The sequence below is a fragment of the Cardiocondyla obscurior genome, linkage group LG02 (genome assembly GCF_019399895.1).
Source record: "Cardiocondyla obscurior isolate alpha-2009 linkage group LG02, Cobs3.1, whole genome shotgun sequence".
Classification (NCBI taxonomy): Eukaryota; Metazoa; Arthropoda; class Insecta; order Hymenoptera; family Formicidae; genus Cardiocondyla; species Cardiocondyla obscurior.
In genome coordinates this window covers 7334089-7358079 of record NC_091865.1, presented here as the reverse complement: position 1 = coordinate 7358079, position 23991 = coordinate 7334089, and the positions used below count along the sequence as shown (strand labels likewise).

At 34.9% G+C, this 23991-nt stretch overlaps 2 protein-coding genes across 4 annotated transcripts; both read right to left on the bottom strand.

Annotated features, from left to right (window-relative positions):
* Window positions 1–16: 16 nt before the first annotated feature.
* Window positions 17–4387, bottom strand: Chld3 (Chitin and LDLR binding deacetylase 3). 2 transcript variants are annotated; one of them, XM_070670366.1, is made up of 10 exons: window positions 4306–4387; window positions 2953–3087; window positions 2654–2758; window positions 1999–2142; window positions 1658–1840; window positions 1336–1474; window positions 1108–1229; window positions 675–904; window positions 416–586; window positions 17–295 (listed from the first exon to the last, which is right to left on the bottom strand). In XM_070670366.1, exons 1-10 carry the CDS (start codon window positions 4349–4351, stop codon window positions 17–19), a joined length of 1554 nt encoding a protein of 517 aa, XP_070526467.1. In that variant the 5' UTR covers window positions 4352–4387. The 2 variants fall into 2 exon arrangements, with proteins under 2 accessions (XP_070526467.1, XP_070526462.1); XM_070670361.1 differs by lacking the exon at window positions 4306–4387 and having other exon boundaries at window positions 2953–3399.
* Window positions 3527–23165, bottom strand: Atf3 (Activating transcription factor 3). Of its 2 annotated transcripts, none has more exons than XM_070670413.1 (4): window positions 23033–23165; window positions 12875–13159; window positions 11593–11732; window positions 3527–9300 (listed from the first exon to the last, which is right to left on the bottom strand). In XM_070670413.1, the coding sequence occupies exons 2-4, from the start codon at window positions 13125–13127 to the stop codon at window positions 8857–8859; spliced, it is 837 nt and encodes a 278-aa protein (XP_070526514.1). In that variant the 5' UTR covers window positions 13128–13159; window positions 23033–23165; the 3' UTR covers window positions 3527–8856. The 2 variants fall into 2 exon arrangements, with proteins under 2 accessions (XP_070526514.1, XP_070526522.1); XM_070670421.1 differs by lacking the exon at window positions 23033–23165 and adding an exon at window positions 11810–11849 and having other exon boundaries at window positions 12875–13117.
* Between the last annotated feature and the right edge of the window lie 826 nt (window positions 23166–23991).

Genomic DNA, 23991 nt, shown 5'->3' with positions numbered 1-23991 from the left:
GTTAATTTTAGGATTTTTACTCGATACCAAATTCATTTCTTAACCATGGATATTGTTTTGGACACTCAAAACATGTATGCAAATATCTGTATGATTTGAGTACTTTACTGGGTAGTTTGCAATTATTTGGCAAGTCGCAAGCCGTTTCGTACGGCTCAAAATGTCGCTTTGCACATTGCCACGGTGCAAGCTTTTCAATTTCACTCGTTGGTGTTGGCTTGCGCATCCATTCTACAACCTGGTGACTCGTGACGAAAAACACATCGTCTAATTGAAGAAGATCGTCGACAAATTTCTAATTACACGTGAAAATAATTATTGGTTATGATTGAATAGAAATAGCGAAGTTCACTTCGTTATATAAATTTGATATAATCTGATTTTAGTAATAAATAATATTTAAGATTTTACTTACGTTGAATGCGAAAAAGTACAGCGGATTGCGAAACCACGATGCGTGAAAATGTAAGCCGAAAGGTGCACGATTAGTAAGATAGTGTCTCTTGAAGTTCAGCATGAGCATCTTATAAATTTCTTCGCCGGACAAATTAGAAGGACACGAATCCACAGTGCTGCACATGTAGCCCTAAACAAGAAAATTGATAAGTATCATATGAAACTATTTTTATCTGTCTATAATAATTATTATATTCAAATGCGTATGACTCATGTACATTTGCCAAAAGTTGATTTAGCGGAAGTTCCCAGATATCAGGGTAAGAACGAGTAGGACAGAACTGTCCTGCATGGACGCACGGATGCGGCAGCCTGTAATCTAGCGTGTAGGGCCAAAAGGGTGGATCGGAGAAAGGTGCAACGATCGAAGAATCGTAAACGAAACCGAACTCTAACATCATCAGAAATTGGCGGTTCCAGCCGACCTGTAGGAAAGGCGCTCTTACCCCTGCAACATACAGGTATTACTTTAGAACAACTTTATAATAATAGAGACTTATTTTCTCTTGATAAATCCAGATCATCACGTTGAAAAAATGCATGCATTATTTATTTACGTTTATTAAATTCTCTTAAAAGTTAATAATTACTGAAGTATTGTTCTTTCAGGTTGATCTTAATCTTGCGTGAACCTGAAAATAGGATCTGTACCTTTAATATCGCCGATACGAACTGCCGCATATTTCTTAATAATGTTCGCTATTCCGACCATCTCATCAAACCAATCTTCGATCGTCGCGTTCTTCGACCACCATTCTTCCGGTCCACGATGTCTGAAAAGCAGTTTTTGATTTTACCTACCAACTTAAACGATTCTCTAAGACTTTCTTTATATTCGTCAACGTTTTTTTGTTTATATTCAAAACATAGAATACTTACGTAACGGAATGAGCTGCTATTTCGTGACCGGTGTTCCATAAATATTGCACATCTCTATAATTCGTGTACTGGTGACTGATGTAGAAAGTACCTTTTATAGGACAGCCATTGGGATTCTTTCTGTCGTCCGTAAAAATTTCTGTAAAGATATCGAGCTATTATTTTCTGTAATAATTTTTTCTTTTGCCGGGAAAGTTTTATTATTACGAAATAAAGAACTGACTACAATTAATATTATCTTTATATAATTCTGTGCTGGTCAAAATTGCAAATTAGGTGTAAATGAGGTAATTTTAATTGCAATAATTTCTTATTAACTCACTTGTGTAAAGTTCGAAATTATCTGCGTTTACGGCGTCTTCGAAGGTGATCGTTATCATTTGTGGAATTGTTAGAGCAGTAAGATTTCCTGGAATTCGCGTCCCATCTTCGGAGCACCAACAATTAGGTAACTGACATTTCTGGGTGTCGCAAATTGGTGCGGCATTTATGTTACTTCGCATATCTAAAACAGTTGAAAAAAATTAGAATAAACTTCTCATATTTTCTAATTTAAGCACACTCTAATAATTCGACAACATTTTGCAAAACAATCTAACTTAAAAGTTTACAGTGTATTAATCTATATTTAATTGTTTTTTATATGTTCTCCGCATTTCTTACCGCACCATCCCTCGTCGGATCCATCGTGACAATCGACACTCCCGTCGCAAAAATATAGAGCCGGAAGGCACGTGCCGTCACCACAGGCAAGACTTTCCTCTTCGCACTGGCCATTTTTAAGCAGAGGCTTTGCCGGTTGGGCATCTACGGGAAACTTTGAAAACTTCATATCACCATTCGGTACATAACAACTATACTTTTCTAAATTACAAAAAGACGGTCTTTCCGTGAGAAAGAATTTAATTTTAAAAATTAATCAATTCTGTATTTATTATAATTTATTAAAAAATTATGTGAGACAGGAATTATTTAAAGCAAGGATTGCATGCGTTGTGCGAATTTGATTTGATATAACAATTGAAACATATGCGACGTACGTCCGTGTGATTACAGCAGCATTATTTGCTGTGATCTTATCTCGATTTACTCAGGAGTGCTAATAACAAGTGTATTCCGTAAATTAAAATTTCCAATGAGAGATTTGATGGAAACAAACAAAGGAACGACCAACTTGTCACCACTGTATGATTTTCCGGGTGAAAGTATCTCATGTGTAATACTCGATCGCTTTCTTAAGAGTAGAAATCGACATAAAGTTCGCAATAACGGGGTTTTCTCAGCTTTTCGTTATATTTTCAAGTATAAATAAATGTACCTGAGGTCACGTCGCAATTATCGACATTTATTTTAAAATCGCAGATCTGTCGGGAGACGTCGAAGAGAAGTCCTTGCGAGCATTTAAATTCAAAGACTTCATTGTCTGAAAAGTAATTTAATGATGACATAGATATAAAATTGAATAAAATAATATAAAAATTAATAAAAATAACATTTATTTAATACGATAATAAAGAAATAATGAAAAGTGAATATTTATGCCGAGACAAGTAATTAATTAGAATTATAATTGATAGTTTTATTCATTTTTTTTTTCTTTTTGCGATTTATAATTACCTAAGCAGAGAAAATATTTCGCGCATTCTGTAGGCGACCAAATGCTGTGCGATGGCGCGTTGGGATTACGATAAAACTTATTGTCGTCTATGCAAGGAACTTCTCCAGATTTTCCTTTCTCCGCCAAAGTATTTGCTGAAAATATTGTGATGTAAATGTTGGAAATATGAGTTGTGCGAGTAGCACATTCCTTGTTTTCATACATTAAAAAATTCAACCAATTATTTTTTACAAATTAATAAGTGATAATAAAGTTCGTAATAAATTATTATAAATCTCATGTTAGAACTTTCACTCGAAGCACTTTATTAATCACACATGCGTACGCAAACGCAATTAACACGATAGAGACGGAAGATTTTGTCGCGAAACTAGTTTACTTCTAATAATATTTTTGCAACGGTTTATCACTTTAATTATTTATAATTAACAGTCTTTATGTCATTTTGAAAAGACATTTGTCACCATAAAAATTAAATGAGATCAAAATAAATATCAGCTTGCTCTATGAAGAAAAACAATCAAAAATGGGTTTTATTGTTAAGGTAAAAGCCAAGAGTTTTTGTAATAAAAAGAAAAATTACGATATCAGACATTTTACATGATATTTATCGAAATCGGAGACAATTCGGGGAAGAATGATTTTCAAGAGGAGCAAACTCGAAGGCAATTTCAATATCCCACGGCTGTGAGATTATCTTTAGACGCAGTACTTTCACGTTCCACCTGGCTGTTCAGAAACGATATCTGTACCGTGTGATGTACACTTGTTCGAAGAGAAATCTCATACCATTAGCGCCATCGTTTTCACCTGAACACAAAAACGGAGACGAAACTTTCGGCATGCATCATTGTTCAAAACAAAATTCCACGTCCGCAGATCTAGTTTGTCCTATTTCTCGATTCACTTATACCCATTTTGGAACGAGACCAAAATTGAAATTGATACAATTTTATGTAACGTTATTTTTCAATAAAAACGATAACTTTTGTTTAGTTACATTTTTCTCAATTCTTGCCACTATTCTACACTGTTCACAGGATTAACGAAACTCTGTTACCTAAAGAAAAGAAGGCTACAATTACATTTAACGTACTAAAACGATAAAAACGACTTTATATAAAAACGTGCGTCTTCACGATGAGATTTATACAAATATTTAATTATAAATGCAGTAAAGTTTTGCCTATTTAAACAACAATTATATAACGCCTTAAATCAAAAACAGCATTACGTTGTTCTTAAATCTAACACTTTTAGATTTTGATCGACGTTTATTGAACAGGTTGGCAATCGAATAAAAGAAATAAGGAACTCGCAGTCACGAACACTTCTGAAATTGCGAAACTCACCGGAAACGATCAACGTGATCAGCACTAAACGACGCCTCGGCCACATGTCTCTTGATTTCTCGCGCGTATTTCGTGCCGAGTCTACGCGCGATACCTCGCACTTTCAAACTGGCGGCTGTCCGACGAAAGCGTGCCTTATATGACGAGTATTCGCTTCGTCGTACCTAATCGCGCGAATCTCCTCCAGGCCATTTTATTTCAACGTGCACGTCTTCGACAAGACATTCCTCAGCTTGAAATCGATCGGCGGCGGTAACGTTGACTCGTTACTTGCCTCAGTCTTCCAACGTACAATTTAATTATCTCTCATTTTAATTTTGTTAATAATTCAAGCGGCTGATTGGCATTACAACATTCCACGATGAAGTCAAGACATCGTTCAATTTTCGGGATTCAATAGGTAGACTACGACGTCATCTGAAATTAATTTTATTTATAATTTATTGGGCAACCCCACGAGTTTACAAATTATTTGGATGAATTTCAATACCAGCCGCGAAACAACCGAGGTTCCGAGATTAAGTTTAACGGGGTCTTCGACATAAAATAGCTGGCAATTGCCCATAAAACCCGCTCGAAGATTAAAAACGAGCATAACGGTACATTGACTATCAATATACTTCTTTTTTTTTTCCTTTTGTGTAAGTAGAGAAGTGTTTGCGAGTTATACAAGTGTATAAGTAGAACGGAATGCAATTTACGGCCCTCTCTATCGGAGATTTCTCTTTAATTTCTCGATAGAATATGTCGATGCAATGAAACTCTCATTTCCTTATTAAATTGGAAAAAAATATTTTTTTCTCCCTTAATTAATTCATTTAATTAATTAACGAATAGATTTCTCCGGGGCGTTTCTATTTATATTTGCAAGAAATACGATCGAATGAGGCGTTATCAAATTTCGAACGCGAAGAGTTAATCACGCGGAATTAAGACATCCCCGAAAAGCGATGATGTACCTGGACTAATTAATTATCTCCCCGTGAGTTAAATTACGCGTATATCACTCTCGCGTTTATACATAGTTTGCACTTTCTTGCGGTTTAAAATTACAAAGTTCTCCTTCTCCGTGCCAGTATTACCGTATCATTTATAAAGTTAATGAAGCGGGACAAGAACGAAAACTAAGACAATGAGTTTACTTTCTAGATGTAAACAGTTATTATAGACAATTGTTGCTTTGCCAAGAATTACCTCACTCTTCTAGCGGTTACGGCCGTACTATAAATCATGTCTGAAAGTCTCAGCAACCTAAACTGTGATTGAGGCACTCATATAAATTCCAAAAAACGTCGAAATTAAAAAACTGCCTAAAAGTCTATAAAAAAAAATAAAAAAAAAATTTGGAATCTCTTTTATAAATATATAAACTGCATAATAAATATATTTAATTAATTTTATACTTTTACTTACTGTGTCGCTGTTATTTTGTTATGTTCTTACGTTATTGTACGAATATATCCAGCTTTGTGAGTTTCTCTGGTCTCTCTACACTCGCACAACAAGAACCAAAGCGCACGTACGTTAACGAATAAGTATTATAAATAAAACATTTTATATATGTACAATAATAACTTATATTGAGAACTTTTAGAGCATATCATAAATTATATTATATATTTTTTTTAATGTTTCAAAATTATGTTTCGCATATAATTATAAAATAATTGTATCAAAATTAACAAATTACAGAACATGAAATGTTTACAAGATGTTTAAACTGTGACATTGCTATAGAAACATTTATGATATAAGCAATTATGAAATGTTTCAATAGTAATATTTAGAAATTATGTCATAAACGTACAAATAGAATATGTCACTTGAAATCATAAATGAAACAATTTGAAACATTAAATGTACGTCTCATATTTAGTGGGCAAAAAAAATTTCGAAAAAAGAAGGAAAAAATTATATATCTCTCAAATTAACATTCAAAATATAATAAACTATTAAATAGATAGAAATTTATTGTCCCTTTAAGGGCACATTAAACTATTAAATACTCTGTTCTGGCAACTTGATAAAAATTCTATAAAAAGAAGGTAATATTTTTAGCACCATTTAAATATCGCTGTTATGTGATATTGGCACAAGTGCCATACTCTCTCTTTTATGATTTATAGATTAAAAGCTATACTTGGATTTTACATGATTTTCGTAAATTCCGTATACCATCGAAGAGAAAGAGAAGAAAAAAAAAAGCTCAGAAAACTTTGTCCCGCTTTGCTTCGTTCGCAAAGTACCGGATAAGTTTTTTGAGTTTCGTATTATTATCAAGAATTATTTTATCAATTCACATCAACGCTTTAAAGAGAGAGAAAAAGAGAGTTGTTTAGTCCGTGGTTTTGTATAAGCGTTTGTCTTTGTTAATTAAAATAATTATAGCATTTTGCTAACGATCAGACTAATTTTCATAAATTACGTGAGAAATCATCTTATAAGCGTAGCCCAAAGTGTGTTTGCCAAATTAAAAAATAAAATAAAATAAGAATAAAGTTATACATGGAACCTTTCAAGTGATTCAAAATTATTTTAAAGCCCGGGAAAAATATAAAAAAAAATAGATTATTTAAGTAAAACCTTATTAATTAAATTTAAAATATAAAATTTGTACATATAAAATTTGCTCGACAAATGTAACAATTACTATAGAATTGCAAAATACGTTGTGTCTGCGCTTTTTCGTAATTTTCTTTGGTATTTTTATGCTTTTCTATCAGTTTACATAAGTTTGTACGTGGACTGACAACCAGCTCCCAGATTTTAGCCGCGATTAAATTTTTATTCGCAAACGCACTAAGGGAAAATAAAACGAAGCTAAATTGAGGTATGTCGTTAGGCACTTAATTCTTGGTTCTCCAACGAATCTAATGTTTAATAATCGTCATGTAATTAAATGTTCATTGTTAATGGCGTGCACTTGTTTATGCAGTTGTTTGCGCTTTGTATATTTTATATATTATATACATATACATACATATACATAAATGTATATATATGCATGCGCATATATACATATTACATATAATATGAATTTGTATAAAATATATATGCGTACGTACGTATATATAATATTAAATATCATTCTCATTACTCGTATAATAATATATATAAGTATCCTCTGAACGTATGGTTATCGACTTCTTGATAATCAATATCAATTATAGAGAAGACTTATCTACACCGGGGTACTCGCGTGTACTTTCTTTCTCACTGTCTTGCAAATCCGAGACTAAGCGCTTTCCAAAGCTGAAGGATTTATTTCCAAAATGTTTAAAATCCTCTTTTAATTAAGAGTTATCTGCTCATTACTGTTAAACAGCTCTAAAACAGCTGTGTTGAACTTCAGAATCAATGTCAAACGAAAATTCGTCGAACATTAAATCCCACTTTGAACGTTCTTCAAAGTTTTTTTTTTTATATTTTATCGAATAGCAAATGCAACTTTAAAACAATTTGGAAATATTTCTCTCCGATTATCGTTGATCTACTGCGCAATGTCTCGATTTTCGCTTGATATTTTACGACGGAATATCTTTTAGCGCCGCTCACTCGTCTCACTGGTCTTTTTTCATTGACGCGACAAATATAGAAAAAAAAAAATAGATTATAAATAAAGAATAATATATTCAAGTTCGAACTCGCTGAAAAATATAGAAGCAGACTTACAAGTCTCCTTATTATTAACAGAGAAGCGAATTATTTTAGTGAAATAAAATTACAAATCAGTTTCGAAAGAACAAAAAGTAATAAGTGTAATTGACTTGATAAAATTAATAATGTTTTTGTACAAACAGTAATACTAATTTTTATAAACAAGCGAGCATTGCTGGATAATCCGTCTTTATCTTACAATATCAATTATTATTAATTAAAGGCCTTATAAGAGAATGTCACAGTACGGTTATTACGAAGGAATGTCTTAAGCGTTCTCTACGTCGAACGTTTTTCGAGTATAACAAGAGCTCGTTAAAAAAAAGGTAGGGAAATGGTGAAATGAAAAAAAAAAGGAAAGGGAAAGATTGATAGACAAAGAGGAAGACAAAAAATAAAAATAATTGTTCGCGATATAACCGACTTACGAGCTATGGGCTTACGAACGGGAGAGACGAACGGTGAGAAGCTCAGATGACTCGTTTATAAAGCCAAAGAGTTAAGAATTAAATTACAAAGATTAACGAAATAAGAACGTAAAAGATAATCAACGAAATCACCTTCTTAATTCGATATCTTGTAATGGAATGCATATAATCCTGCCGTTATCGACATCCTGACGTTCAACGATTTCATCGAGCAAATTATATAAGTCAAAAATAAATTTTTTTAAATTCCGAATCCTATATATAATTAATAACTAAAATTTATAAAATGTAAAACAAGAGTTCTAACCACTCTGTAAATTGTAAAATATACGAGTGAGTTGTATATTATATTATCTATTTCAATTAAAAAACCTCCAGTTATTATACACGCGCAGTTATTATATTCTGAGCTTCTCGGCGATCCTCTTTCCTTGAATGGCGAAGAAAAACGATATTCGCCGTTTCGCTAAACCGTGCAACCGGCATCCGACGTTGTCGGCATAAAAGGGCTACCCTGCCGGTAGAAATCGGTCTCGTACTCCTCGACCTTCACCGGATATTCGGTGACGCAGTTCTGCGGCTGATTTAGGGCCGGTGGAGGTTGCTGTGGCACAAAATTGTCTTGGTAACTGGGCAGGTGAAGAGGCTCGGCGAACTGCTGATATGACGTCGCGTCCACGCCCTGCTTCAAGCAGGTAGGACTGTGGAGGCTCAGCATGTCGACTAGCCTGCGCCTTTGAGTCTCCAGCTCTTGGATCTGTGACTTCAGGTCGTGGTTCTGGGTCTCGAGGATTTCGGATTCTTGCACGAGAATCACCGTTTTCTCGCGCTTCTTCAGCCGACACTTGGTCGCCGCGATTTTGTTGCGCTCGCGCCGCCGCCGGCGTCGTTCCTCGTCCTCCGGCGTCAGCTGCAAACGAGCAAAGGATTTCCGTATTTTTTTTTTAATCCTTAAGCCTTCCATTTCCTTTTCGGGAGAGCAAGGAAGTATTCTTGGGTATCTTCGATCTTTTTGTTTAGGAGATTGTGATTCAATTCTTCGGATATGAAAAATGTGATATTCCGGCTTTGAGATTGCAGAATCTTGAAGATTCTGAGTTGTTGAAGTCTTGAGAGGTATCAAGATATCGGAGATGTTAAAGGAGTTGCACAGGGAATAATTTTGAATTCCTTCAAAAGAATCTTTACAAAGGATAAACGGCTGGGCATTTTTGTTCCGAGCATCTATTATTTTCTTTCAGAATTATAAAATGGTTTTATTTGTTCATATTGTTATAGTCGGCGAAATTTTTTTTTTCTCACTTATAGATGTGAGAAGTTCTTGAAATTTTTTGTGACTTTCAAATCTCGCCAATAAAAAATCTAAATTCTTCAGCGAACCTTAATATTCGGGATATTTCTAATCTGATGTTTTTGCGATTTTATATTTTATAAAAAATTGCGTAAACATCTTACGGAAAACTCCACCGTTTATCTATTAAATAATGATAAATAAATTGTTTGAGAAAAGATGCTAATGGTTTGCAACTCGTACTTTCGCGTACATTAGCGAGAATTAGCGAGGACGGATATGGAGGTGTTAATCAACGGCAAATCTGAACAAAACATGATCTTTGGATAAAAGAAAAAAAAGAAAAAAAAATAATAAATACGTGAGCACACATTATAATGTCAAAATGCAATTCCAAAGTATTTATATAAGCTATTCAAAATCGCATATTTCATTCACTTTTATCTTATCTACATGTCAAAATTTCCTCCGATATTTGTTAATGCGTCCAATCTTGAATAAAAATATTTCAGTTGTAAATAAATTTTAATATCACATTTATATGTCAATTCAAAATAAAATACGAAACACATCTTGTGCAACTTCATCACGCAGCTCAAAATATTCATTACTTTGTATTTAGAATTACAATCTAAATAGTTTTAAATCTGTTTAAAAATACACCAGTATTTATAGAATATAAATTAAACATAGAAATGGAAATATTAAAATAATAAAAATGCGTATTTTTTTAAATTTCCGGTTGTAAATGTGTAATTCGTAGCAATTAAAATGCAAACGCGTTATTTCTTAGCGCTTTCAAGAGTTCGCTAATTTTAGAAGCTTGCATTTCGTGCCGTAAACAAACGTTTCTGTGCGCGGCATGCAAATTCACGAATGCCGAAACGGTCGAAATGGCTCGACGCACAGCCTGTCGGAATTAATTTATTCGCGCACGCGAATAGTCGCAAGTCAAGGACATAAGAAGGATCGAAAGGATTCGTTGTCTGGTCTGGGAACAAGTTTCTAAGCTATTGTCAGAATTGCCACGATAAAGTTGTGTCCTTATGTATTCGGCGTTTTTTTTTAATTTAAAAATTATAATATATTTTTATAAAATATACAACTTATAATTTAAAAATAATAAAAATCTGATTAAATATACATTTTCCATATAAAGTTTTTATTTAAACTTGATATGCTTTTAAATTGTTTGCAAATTTTTCATTTTGCGTTTTTAGTGAGCAGAATTGTCACTTTTCTTAAAAAAAAAATTAATCTTACCGGATAGATTCAGAAATTTATAACAAGAAGATGTTAAAAAATTTTTCAACAGTGTATATAATCATATTATCTATAATTTCTCCTAATTCATATTAAAATTATAAATTCTATTAATTTTTATTACAAATAATAATGCATGATGCTATATATGCTTTAGTTCATTACTCCCTGAATGTTCACATTATAATTATTAAGGAGAGGAGTAGGAAATAAAGTCCAAAGAAAGGCAATTATAAAAACTTTATTTATTCTTTATAAATCGTCAACTACATAAAAATCTTAAAAAATAAGAAATTGTTTTCTACAGAATCTATAATTTTAACTTTCTGTAATTCTAATTAATTTTATTTTATTAAATATTTTTATATTAATAACATTCCTTGATAATAAATAAGATTACGATAATTTTTACCTTCAAAAATTGTATTAAATTTTTAAGAAATAAATCATTAACTAATAATTCTTTATTTTTGTAATAATTGTAGTATCATTTATGTAATCAAGTTGAAGAATTTGTCAAAAGACATAAAGGATTAAAATTGTATACGAAAAGTGACAATTCTTACTAAAAAGTTCTTTTTAGAAAAATCTGCATAAATTTGATTCCAAGGAGAATAATTTAAAAAAAAATGGAAAAAATTTACTTACTCCATTTTTGCAGTTGTTATTGGTTGCCTCATCTTCTTCCTCGTCGTCGGCGCCGCTGCCATCCTCTTTTTTCGTTTTCTTTTTGCCATCGTCGCCACTACTGTTCGCCCGCCTCTTCGTCTGCAGCGTTAGCTTCAACCCTGTTCAAAAGATGGTGTAATTAATTTCTATTGATTAACTTTATTTCCAGGTACATTGCCGAGATCAAAATAGCTACCATTCGCAACATGTGGAGAATGCAAATCGATTAGCGTTATCTAGAAAAATTATTAGTAATTAGACATTATATTAATTTTTCTTTTATTATTCTTTATTAAAAGAGAATAAAAAATTAACACAATTTTTTTTAATTCAAAAGTTTTTACAGAATCTAATTTCAATTTTAAAGTAGAAAAAATTTTTTATTGGACTACTATTAATATTAGAACTACCAATTCAATTAAATAATCGCACTTAAATTATAGCAGCTCTATTTTTGAAGTTTTTATTGTAGCGGGTAAAAATAATTCAAAAATAATATGTACTATAAAATATAAAATATATAATAGATTGTGCGAATGTACTTGTATTATTTCGCTTGTGTTCCTTAATGTCACAAATAAATTACAGACTTCCGCTGGAGAGTGGGCTCGAAAATGTTGCAACGCACAATGTATTAATGCCATAGAAAATGACAACGATCGCTAACATTTCCACGCGATACAAGGACACTCTCGTAACCTTCGAAGGATTAAATTGCGATAATTAAGGATCATTTGTATCATGGATCGCGACATATAATCGATTATTAAAACGTATCACTCTACATCCATATTTTCTACATTCCGCATATTGAAAGTTAATTAAAAAAAAATTCAATCAACTAATTTTGGTAATTAGTATAATAGATCAGACCAATCGGTGCAAATAAAACCGCGAAAGCAATTACGATAACGATCCTTCTTTGCAAATGCGAGTGTGCGTGCGTTGCGTAATCCGCAATTTGAAAGGAACAGGATTTGCGATTTAATGCGTCGCGTAGTGTGTAACATTGTGTGAGTGAAGGCAAAAAGATGAAGAAATAAAGAGAGAAGAAAAGAGAAGTACGTCATACTAGCGAGCAGATTGCCATATTGTCATTGACATTTGTCAAATGTGGATAATGTGGATGTGCAGCAAGCGCAAGTCTCGCCTTTAGATCCTAGCATAGCTTAGACGCCTCTATGGATTTGCCAGCTCGGTAAGAATATTTAAAACGACGTGAGCCTTCTAATCTTTTTTTTCTTTCTTTTTTTTTTCTTACCTTCTTTGATAAGCTGACTACAGGTGTGCTGGACGCTTGGCGGGCTCGGTTCGCCACTACTCGTCGAATCCGTACGGTCCCGCATGCCCTTCTCATTACCGCTGCCGTAACCCTCGAAGGGATTGGTCATGGCGATCAGCGAATTTACGATTTCCGGTGTCCTTGGTGTAACCTCGGCCGCTGCCGCCGTGACACCAAGAAGACCCACGGCCCCGGTCGGGCTGGGATTCACGTTCACGTTCAGATTGTACATGACTTGCGCTGGGCTCTCACCATTTATCTAATCTGGAAACAGCAACAAAAGGACGTCGCGTGAAGCTAATTAAGCCTGAAAGCATACTAAGCTTAATTGAACGGTTCGAAGATAAAAAGAAAATTTATTCTGAGCTTTAATTTCAGCTCTTTAGTGAAATTAAATTAAAAAAAATAATTAAAAAAAAAAAAAAAAATTTTAAGTTTACGTTAAAATTTTATACATTTAATTACAGCCAATTTATTATAATTAGACGTTTTAAGGATATCCGAAATGCAAGCTTAAAATCCTCGAGCCTTCCTGCGTAGCCTATAATTAAGCTGAGATCTATAAAACTGCCTGTGCAAACTTTCAAAATAATTTATCCTCCGAAAACCGCAAACAAGGATGTCGTTCTCTATCGCTTACTCTGTATTTCGTTCTCCGGGATTCCCGAGAAAGATTAATGAACGCTTATTGCGTTGCGTGAAATATCGCGTAATAATTACGTGATCCCCGCTTGGCGCATTATCGCGAAAATGAATAATCCAATTAACTTGAAGGCTGCGATTCTATTTTACGCATTTTATCAAAATATTCACATTATTCATGCGTATTATTTCATAATCACGATGACACAAGGGCGTCAATGGACAGATTCATAACATATATGCATATAAAATTTTCTTATTACATTGAATATATTATTATGTGTGCAAATTTTATATGCATATTTATACAGGTGCATGTACATGCGATCAAGAATTTCTATTTTTATATCGTATAAAAATATCTTTTTCAGGCGAATACCTTTTGCCTTTTTCTCCAGTATTACAACGTATTACAAAGTATTATCAAGTCCGCATCGGTAACGGCAAATTCTTATCTATGCGATCGCAACCTTCATGATCTATCAATGCTCGATATATATGCACCCGCCTACTGACTCCGAGCTGACTTGCCAGCACCTGTATGTACAATTGAATTGCTGATAACGAGATATAACTAAGAAGACGATCTTGTAGAGCAATGAGAATTCCACCGATGCCGTTTAACGATAATTTATATAATTAAGTACCATAAAAATATCAGGAGTATAATGATATATATATTTTTTTTACATTTCGATTTCTTGTGCGTGAAACATTCGTGAGGATTATGTAACTGATGATTTTCAAAATCCGCGGAAAACAAGTTCTGTCGATCGACTTTGAATATTCTATTTTTACTCGATCAAGCTTCAGATATTTCGCAAGAATTAAATTTTTCTTTCTGCTCACCGCGTTTTCAGCTGCGGTTAGGTACTGAAAAATTGGCCGATTATATATTTGGTCGCGTTCAAATGACTCTTGACAAGGATTGACAACCTTTTAGTTCTTGCTTACTTGCTCGCTCGCTTGGCCCACCCACGGCGAATTTTCTCGCACATTTTTATACCAGATACGCAGAATATTCATTATACTTTGATATTTTTACGAGCGTAGACTGCTGATGACGGAATTATATAATGCCGAAAGTACGAAGAAAAATCATAGAGCTTTACTGGAAAATTTAGATCGTCGTTCGAAAACAAAGAGTTTACCTCTGAATAAATTATTACCATTAAATGTCAACGTCAATATACGTTCATGCTGAAGTTATGACTGTATGTTATGTCACAGTATAACTGCACACGATAAATATACCTAAAAATAAATGTTAATAAAATATTTTTTAATAAATCTTATTCCACTGTCGCAATTGCAAAGATATTTTTTGCACGTATACGTTTGTGAATTGAGAAATTAATTTCAATTACTAACAACTTTCGTATTTAACGATAACTCGTCGCCCTGTCACTTTCACGGTCTCTCGTGACTTATAAATCATCGATTAACATACCCTATCAGATAGCGGTAATGAATCGTGATCAGCGACTTTGTACAGAGATATATTGATCATGAATAAATTTAAATCCAATTTATACACCCGAGCATCGATCTGTACATATCGATTACACATTGTCCTGATGAAATTTTATTCTGTTCAGAAATTCGTGTCCAGCTCTCTCGATAATAAGAAGTTACGTGATTACGTTCAAAAATAAAATAAAAAAAAAAAACGCGTTTCGCTCGAGTGCATACTCCAGACCGACGAGAGTTTTCCTACGATCGGGGAAAAAAAAAAAAGAAAAAAAAATTCTTTTATTCGTTTTAATGGAAAATGCATTTTATCGAAATCCTGTTGAATTACGTAACGCGATTCAATTATTGCTCACATATGTGTCGCTCTTCAGCATCTTTGAGCTCTCGACACTCTTACATCTCGCGCTTCTCGCATCTTCCACTTCGCTTCGACCTCAATTCGCTACATTCCTCTCAATCGTGCCGGCACTCATGGCGCTGTTTTATCTCCGTGAATAAATCATTAAAGATAGCATTAAGATACATATTTTCCCCGAAGCGCAAACGCGTGAGACCTCGCGACATGGCTCATCACCGCGCTCGCGGACAAGCTCCTCAAAGAGAATTTTCTACTTCCGGTCGGTTATGTTATTTCACTCTTCTCGTGTGTTCGCGTTCTTTTTAAATAAGCATATTCAACATTGACATAGGATAGTAAAAATCAATTAAAGCGTATATCAATAATTACATTATTAAGTAAAAATCTGAATAAGAAATACAATAGAGGTAATAACGTCGTAAATTAATTAAGAATTAACATTTGAGGATTAACAGCGAACATTCGACGGTCAAGTTTTTTCCTTTCTTTTTTTTTTTTTTTTTTATCAGAGTCACCACAGACTCCAGCTAGTCGCGAAGTTACTCAATCGCAGAAGAGGAGGACCTCTTTTCCCTTTCGCTGTCTGCATGCGGGTGTTTCGTAAGAATTTTATCGTTTCGTATTCGAGAGGGCCTAATGCCCTTGCAACTCCTCCCCCTTTCTCAACCTTCCACTCGGTTTCTCCTCCTCCTCTTTCGTTTTATCTGCTCGCGAGCAAAAAGGAGAGAATGGAAAAAAAAAAGAAAAAAAGAAACTTTGACTTCCTTAGGCCTGAGATCTTTCGGGGCCCACATGCGAGCGCGTGACAAAGGGTCCTCTTGGCACCCAGTGACCTATATGTACCGAGGTGGAAGACGTGGGATGAGCTCGAAACGAAAGAGAGCTTGAGCAAACACAGGCCTGTGTGTTTTCTCTTTTTTCTCTCCGCTTTGCGGATAAGACTGATATTTTAGCAGTAGTACATTTTAAAATTGAAGACGAGCAAGAATTTACCGAATACGTAGTGATGGTGAAGAATAATAAATATAATTTCGTAACTAAAAAATTAAATAACGTTTATGGAAACGTTTTAATTTGAATTATAAATAAAATTAAACAGACGCTTTTTTTTTTTAACGTTCTAAATCGCTCTTCTTAACATTCGCAGAAATTTTGGCTGAAAAACGACACAAAATAGTAACTTATTTGTGACTCGCAATATCTAACGGTTTACTGGCAGCGTTGCAATTTGAAATAATAATCGGTCCGCTTTTTGCGTTTGTTTAAATGAGAACAGGTGTCTAATCGAAGCCGCTGCTGGTTTACCGCGTCGTTAAATTTATAAATAGAAATCGTTTGATTTTGACGTGTGGCACATTCGGACCCGCTGGTATTCGACCGATTTACAAGATCTTTCCCCGAAACACAGTGCACAAAACTTATTCAATTTGGAAAAATACTTTTAAATTAAAAAGAAAAAAAATTTATATTTATATATTTTTTTAATTAACAAAGAGAAAGAAATCTGTCTATCGAGTTTGCATTATTTTATATTTGCTTCAGTAAAAATTCTTTAAATAATATAATGTAATCGGTGTGATTTATACCTGAATTTTCTATAAAGATAACAATTATTCTTTGTGTAAAAATAAAAAGAAAAGGTTATTCCAAACAAATTCTGATATTCAAACAGTTTCCGTCTTAAACGTCTCTTAAGAACTGGCCTGATCTATCAACGGACTCTCTTGCTATGTTTTATTTATAAAAAAAAAAAAACATATTAAACGACATATGTTGCCTCGTTTCTCGGGAGCAGCCAGTATCTTATTCCGAAAATCCACGCATTGCTCGATCTCGATCCCGGCAACCTTCCCCTTCTTACGTGAGTAAATGGTAATTAATCTTTCTCCGCAGAAGGAGAGAGAAGCAGAAAGACATTTGAAAGAAAACTTCTCAAAGGAATATATGTTTCGTGTTTCTCGCTCTGAATTTCATACACAATAAAATTACCTCTTTCTCTACCAAAATCGCATTTCTTTTTCTTCTTTTTATTTTTTAAGAAACAGAAAGATAGATCGCGACAAAAAATAAAGATGAAAAATGATAAGGCGAGAAAGGAAAAAGGCGAAAGAGAAAAAGAGAACGAAACAGAGCTTGCGCAACCCGTGCCCATCTGGCCACCGAAAGCTTTTATAGCGCTTTTTCGACGTGTCGACGACGAGCGAACGTGGGCGGCCTAATTCCGACAAGATCGTACCGCGTGTAACGCGTGTGATCTCGAGTGCAGGCTTCAGAATAATTACATATCGTGATATAGAACGCGGAACCGACCGCATATTTCGGACAGCGGAGGTTAGTGAACCGATTGACGAGCGATCTAAGAGTATCATTGCGTTCCAGTCTGCTACACAGAGTTCATAAATTAATACCACTTGGGAAGACGAGCGTATTTTTAAATTAAAAATGTAACTATATTAATGTAACGATAACTAATAAAAACTATATATCGACTTGTTGGGGCAGCGTAAAAAAAAAGTAAAAAACAAAATAACAATCTACGGAGGAGGCGATTTGGGCGTCGAAACCCCATGAAAGACGCGTTAGTTGAACGGTTTTACGAGCACCAATTTACGACGACGACCAACATCTCCTTGCCTCTCTCGTGTAAAAAGCGCGGATGTAGGCTGCGGCAAATTTTCGCTCAGCCATCTGTTTTAGAGATCCTCTACCCAAAAAATGAATACATAAAAAATCGGCAATCCCAATGGAGACTTTGTTCTCGCTGCGGAATAATATAAAAATGTAGAAATAAATGAGAGAAAAAAAAAAAGAAGAAAATAAAATAAAGATAAAACAATACTATAAATAAAACCATAAATAAAATACTTGCAAATATCTTTAACAAAATATATCCTGTAAAAAAATGATTGAAAATTTATGGTCCTTGTCGACGAAAGAAACAATAGTAATATTTCCCATTCTCAGCAGAGGAAAGTAATAAAGCACAAACCTATCGAAAAGAACAATATATTCGCACGAGAATTTCAGCGAGAGAAAAGAGTTCGAAAGGTCAATGTCTTCCCTCGGGGAATTACAAGTGAATCTTACACGGTATTGCAAAGAACACTTTCTAAAAATACGAATCCCGTTTTGAAAGATAAATAGACTCTTTTCAGTCGTGTCAAATGCACACGTAACAGTGCAAGGGGCAGGCCTCGAGTCATGAAATTAAAATCAAACGAGACATTCAATTTATTGTTTTCTCTCGCAATCAGGCGTCGTAAAGTGGCATAAATAATTGTTTTTCTCTTTTCAAGTGATAGAACATCGTATCACGATACAATGTCGGGCTCCCTTATATGCGTAAAGGCGAAAATAAAGCGATTTCGGAACGTTACGTGGGCGCAAAGTGACACAGGTGAACGCAGACTCGGTGTTTTCCGAGCGGCAAATCGAATAATCCGCCAACGTAAGGAATATATTTTATACTTCAATATTTCTAACTATTTTAAATATTAATTTATGCTGAAATAGCGCTTTGATTATTTCAACGTTATCTAACTGAATCGTTGGTGTCTTCACGGAACAACGTTATTCATACATAAGCGAGCAATTCACCCTGGTCTAAATTGTCGAGATGTCTAGAATAATCAAAAGATTTGTTAAATAACACTCAAATAATCGAGCTTCTGTCGCATACGCCGTTAAGATCATTCTGCAAATTACAAGATGATTAATCGCAATTGTGAACCTCTCGCTAGTCCTGATACATTGGCAACGATTCCAAATCGACAGAACGTTCGCCGCTGGCGTTTCGAAGAAGATGGGAGATGAAACCTTAATGGAGACGAACGATTAATGGGAGTCGAGACTTCCCTAAGCCCGCATCTTTTGCCCTCTTCACCAGATACTGACATACGGGCGCGAATTTATGAGACGACTCATTTTTAAGGAACATGAAGATTTTTCTTTTCGAAGAACTGTAAATCGTAACAGCACTTTTTTAGATCTCTATAAAGTATAAAATCTTAGCTCGTATTATATTAAAATTGGAACATACTAATTTTAATTGCTAATTTTATTTCTAATTAAACGTAATCACGCTCATAGACAGAAAGTAAAATAAGAAAAAAAAAAAGTGTTTATTGCCGCTCAAGGGGTTCAATATTTCGCGATTGAATTTAAAATGCTAATACAACGCAAAGAGAGAAAAATGACGGCACAAAGATAAAAGGATATTAGAAGAGATAGATTTGCTTTATTTGCGTGCAGATAAACCGTTCCGCTATATTAAACAAACAGATCGATGCTTATTGTTACGATAATAATATTATCGAACGGAATTATTCGTATACTCCATTAGATGATATCAATCTTATTTGCGCCGATTAATGATACCTAATCTATTTATTACGTATTTCCACATAAATCCATTTTCTAAACAATTTCTTGCAAAATTAAAAATTGCAACATGAATAATCTCGGAATTTTTCCTGTTATTTCACATTTATTCTTACTTATTCTGTAAGGTCTAATTCTCTGTGGAATAATGCCTGAAAATAGTTTATCGCAACATCGTTTACTATGTTGTTCTTAAGGGCCTTGCTCCAGAATAAACAGACATTTGTATCTACGTTTATGGCATGTCTAACATCTTATTCGAGCGACAAAAATTACGGAGTGCGAGGTAAAATAGCCGTTCATTAGCTAAGGCGAAGCGTGTGATTTAAGTTACCCGATGATTATATACGCTTCGCGTAAGATAGCATAAAAAATTTTTCCCGCCCGTTCCGAGGCATTCCACACATAAAAGTGTTTTTCTATTCAATAACGATCAGGCTTTTCTGCAAACTATGAGTTTATTAAATGACGAGAAAATAGCCCATTGAAAGAACATTAAGAAACAATCGTGTCATGCAATCCCGGTTATTAATTATAGATGCCGTCGATTAAAAGTGCAAGCATATAATAAAATCACCGTTCGGTAAATTAAAATTAAGACTCAGATAATTATAATTCGGAGATTAGTTAAAAGTTTAAAGAAAGAATCGCGCAACGTTCTGCAGCGTTCCAAAAGCAAGATTTATCTTAATTTAAAAAGAATTATTTATTTGAAACTCTTAAAAATTTCTCAAGAAATTTACCATATCACACGTGTTGACTTTAACCTTCTAACAATAATTATGGACCAGATACCATCGAGGTGGTTACCTTCGTAACTTTGCATAGTAAATGTGCGAGATAAGATTATTATTCTGCAAAGGTTATCAACGTCGGAGGAAGTTTGCCGGCGAAAGCAAACATCGGAGACGTGTAATTTAATGCCAAACTGTTTATGTGACTGATAAAACAAAAAAAAAAAAAAAAAGAAAGAAAGAAGAAAAAGAATGCGCTGCGAATATTTAGCTAACTTTCTGTAATTATAGTTCTCGCCTAGATTAATAATTATTATATCATTATACTATATTTTTGTGCCTCATAATAAGTGTGATTTTTTACTTGTAATTATTATAACGTGTATCATACACACAACATTGCGGTTCGTTCATTATTATTAAAAGAAGAAAAGCATCGACTAATCTGATAATTCGTTGCTGTTTAATCTTGTTCCTATTGCTATTCTAATCAAGTTTTCGTCCAGCTATAGAAAAAGAAGAACAATTGCGAAATCGAGGAGTTTATCAAGAATGGTATTGATATATCGAAGGTATGTATGTATGTACATCATTTAGAACGAGCAAGTGAGGGGTCGGCGGCTCTCTGTGAAACAAATTATTTTCGGGCCCGTGTTCTAAATTCCAAAATAATTTATTGCGGGCTAACTACACACAAATCGTGTCGGCCGCTACTCGCGATCGTTCGTCCATGCGCTGTAAGTCGTGTATGTATCTCGTAAACGCGATAATAGATAGCCAACTTCAAAGACACGAACGATTGCGCATTCATATTCATGAGCGAGGCGCACAATACGCGAGTGCCTCGTCCCACTTTATTCTTTCTCTTTCTCGCGAATACCAGTTTCGAGGAAAGAACTTGCTCGAAAGTTCAGAGACATTGAGTGATAAATATGAGATAAAATAGAGTAAAGATAAAACGAAGATAAACATAGCAAATAAATTGCAGATACAATAAAATAATTATAATCTAGGAAATATGATATAACGATACTCTTTTGTGAAGGGAATCAAAATTATTCTCTGGGAAACCCGAAAAGTTCTCGGTTAAAAGAATTTAAAAAGAGATAAGTAAAAATAGTATTAACGATACGTAAGCGACAACTGCGAAAAGAACTACAATAATGATTTATTGTAGAAATATATTTACTATGCAATATTCATTATAGAAAAAAAAAAAAAAAAAAAAACTTGAAGATGGTTAGCTCTTGAATTACAATGATTAATGAATGACGTTATGAAATAAGGTAAACTACGAATAGATACTTGAATTAATGCCTACAAAATAGATATTCTGCAACCTACAACTTACAGGCCGAATTTGGCCTTCATAAAATTACGTGAAATATTATCGTCCAATTATTACACTGTTATTTAAGGCATTATATATATACAAAGAAATTTAGAAGTTCCGATTTTCAAGCGTACTAAATATAACATGTTTTAAATTCTTTTTTTTTCTTTTTTTATTTGCCTCGAATGTTTTTGCAGCGGACAGAAGGAGCGAAGGCACACGAAGCTCTTTTAATGCGATAAGTATTCTACCGCGAGCTCTTGTGGCAACATTGCTGCTACGATGGCAGCAAAGTTCTACTTCGTGGCGTCGCGACCTTGAGCAATTGCGAGCCCGTGGCTATAAAACCCACGTAAATCAATCCAAATCGCGCTCGCAATCGTTCTGACTTTGTACTATCGCAACATCACGATTTGAATCTTACGCGCAAACCGTGCGTTGAAAAAAAGTATTCTGTGAGAAGTCAATTGCGCGTGATAGCGGGTGACCACGCGTGACCACAAACCTAGGCGCAAGGTATTATGTCAATCAGATACATAATAGCCTTATCGGATGTTAACGTCAAAACGTAACATATTCTTATCTCTCCCTTTGGCCCCATAACATGACATAATGTCTCCGATACATCGAACGGAATTTTGATACCCCGCGCATCAGTTTGAAACTGCCGTGTATACGTTCATTTAACGCCGCGATCATTATTTACTAGCTTTCTTACGAATGCAATCCTTTAGAATAATTTGTTAAGTATACATCGTATATTTTATATATTTTAATTCTACTTTCGTTCAAAGATAGAAAAGCTGATGCTTTCAAATTTAAAACAGCGGAGGAAATTAAATTGAACTGAAACAAACCAATCAGGCGGCACTATCGCACGCGTACTCGGCCTTACGTGTGCAACGTTACGTTGCACAAGTTGCGCATTTCACACCGAGCGTCGATCGTAATCCCCGCCTGGCCGAAAGTCGCGAAACAATTCAACAATCTATTCGCCGATCTCGGACGCGGTCCGAGAATAGCCCGTCGTATGAGCCGTGTTTATTATGGCAAACACGTGCTTCGAATTTGACGCGAGAGCGACTTCCTTTCTTCCGCAGCTAACCTTTTCGCGGTCGGTCTCCCCGACGAGATTCCCTGCGCTTGTCGCAAGCCGAGAAGAAGCAGCCTTAGGGCATTTCGCTTTGGAAAGCGCGTTAGTATTGAATCGTCCCTACCTTAACGGCGTCTCGCGTTCGGCACCCCGGTGCTCGCACTTGGCACACTGCACACGCACTTAATAATCCGCTCCGATAATCCACTTATCCTCCTCCGTCGGCCGCCGGCGCGCGACTGTGGATAATTCGCGGTCGCGACCGGCCTAGATATATACCGGCTATATTTAGCCCTCGTCGTCATCGCAGCGCCTCTCGATTGGCCGACGATGACGACGTGCGATGCCGCAATTGGCCGCGGCGCGACTCCGCGAATACGCACTGGGGCCCGGCTGGCTTGGCAAGCCTGGCTAAGCTGGCTGGCGCGGCTGGGCGCGACGCTTCGTCCGCGACATTTGTTGACATGAAACTGTCAGAGAGAATACGCGCACCGCTCCCTTACCGCGTCACGCCGGTACATTCGATCCGCGTGCGTGTCGCGCACTCCTCTCTAGGCACTCCTAGACCGTTCAATTCTGCCAGAAACGTCAGTCTCCTAACAGCGCGAAGGATTTTTTAGCTGGCGCGACCGCCTGGACGAAGAATAGAGACAAGCGGAGCTCTGTGGAAAACATTTACAAACTCCACATTCATATACAGAATTAGAAATCGTTTGACGTTAGCTATTGTGATGTCAGCATCATTATTCACCATTGAGATGCAATTTTTCACTGGGCAAAGAATATTTTTAATTGCAGATACATTCTAAGCGTTAACTCGATCAGATTGATAGAAGAGTAATTAAAGTCTAATATTTTTATTTTTTTGGAAAGGTAAGAAAGTCGTCTGTACTCCTACTATAAAATGTGTAATATGCGAAAAGTGATATTTTCATTTTGTTGTTAATATAATTATAGTTAAATAATTTTTATATTACTTATAGCATTGATGATTTTATTAATTAGTTTATTACCTTTGCGGTGTCTAATTTGTGTTATAATTTTCAGATCTTTCTCTCGTCGACTGTCAACAATTTTTAATTG

Coding starts and splice junctions, on each gene's coding strand:
- Chld3 (XM_070670361.1), bottom strand. CDS start 3,157: ATGTATGAAAACAAGGAATGTGCTACTCGCACAACTCATATTTCCAAC. Junction 2,759..2,952: donor GAAATATTTTCTCTGCTTAG/GTAATTATAAAT, acceptor ATTACTTTTCAG/ACAATGAAGTCTTTGAATTT. Junction 1,841..1,998: donor ATCCGACGAGGGATGGTGCG/GTAAGAAATGCG, acceptor CAACTGTTTTAG/ATATGCGAAGTAACATAAAT.
- Atf3 (XM_070670413.1), bottom strand. CDS start 13,127: ATGTACAATCTGAACGTGAACGTGAATCCCAGCCCGACCGGGGCCGTG. Junction 11,733..12,874: donor TAGTCAGCTTATCAAAGAAG/GTAAGAAAAAAA, acceptor TCTTTTGAACAG/GGTTGAAGCTAACGCTGCAG. Junction 9,301..11,592: donor ATAACAACTGCAAAAATGGA/GTAAGTAAATTT, acceptor GCTCGTTTGCAG/CTGACGCCGGAGGACGAGGA.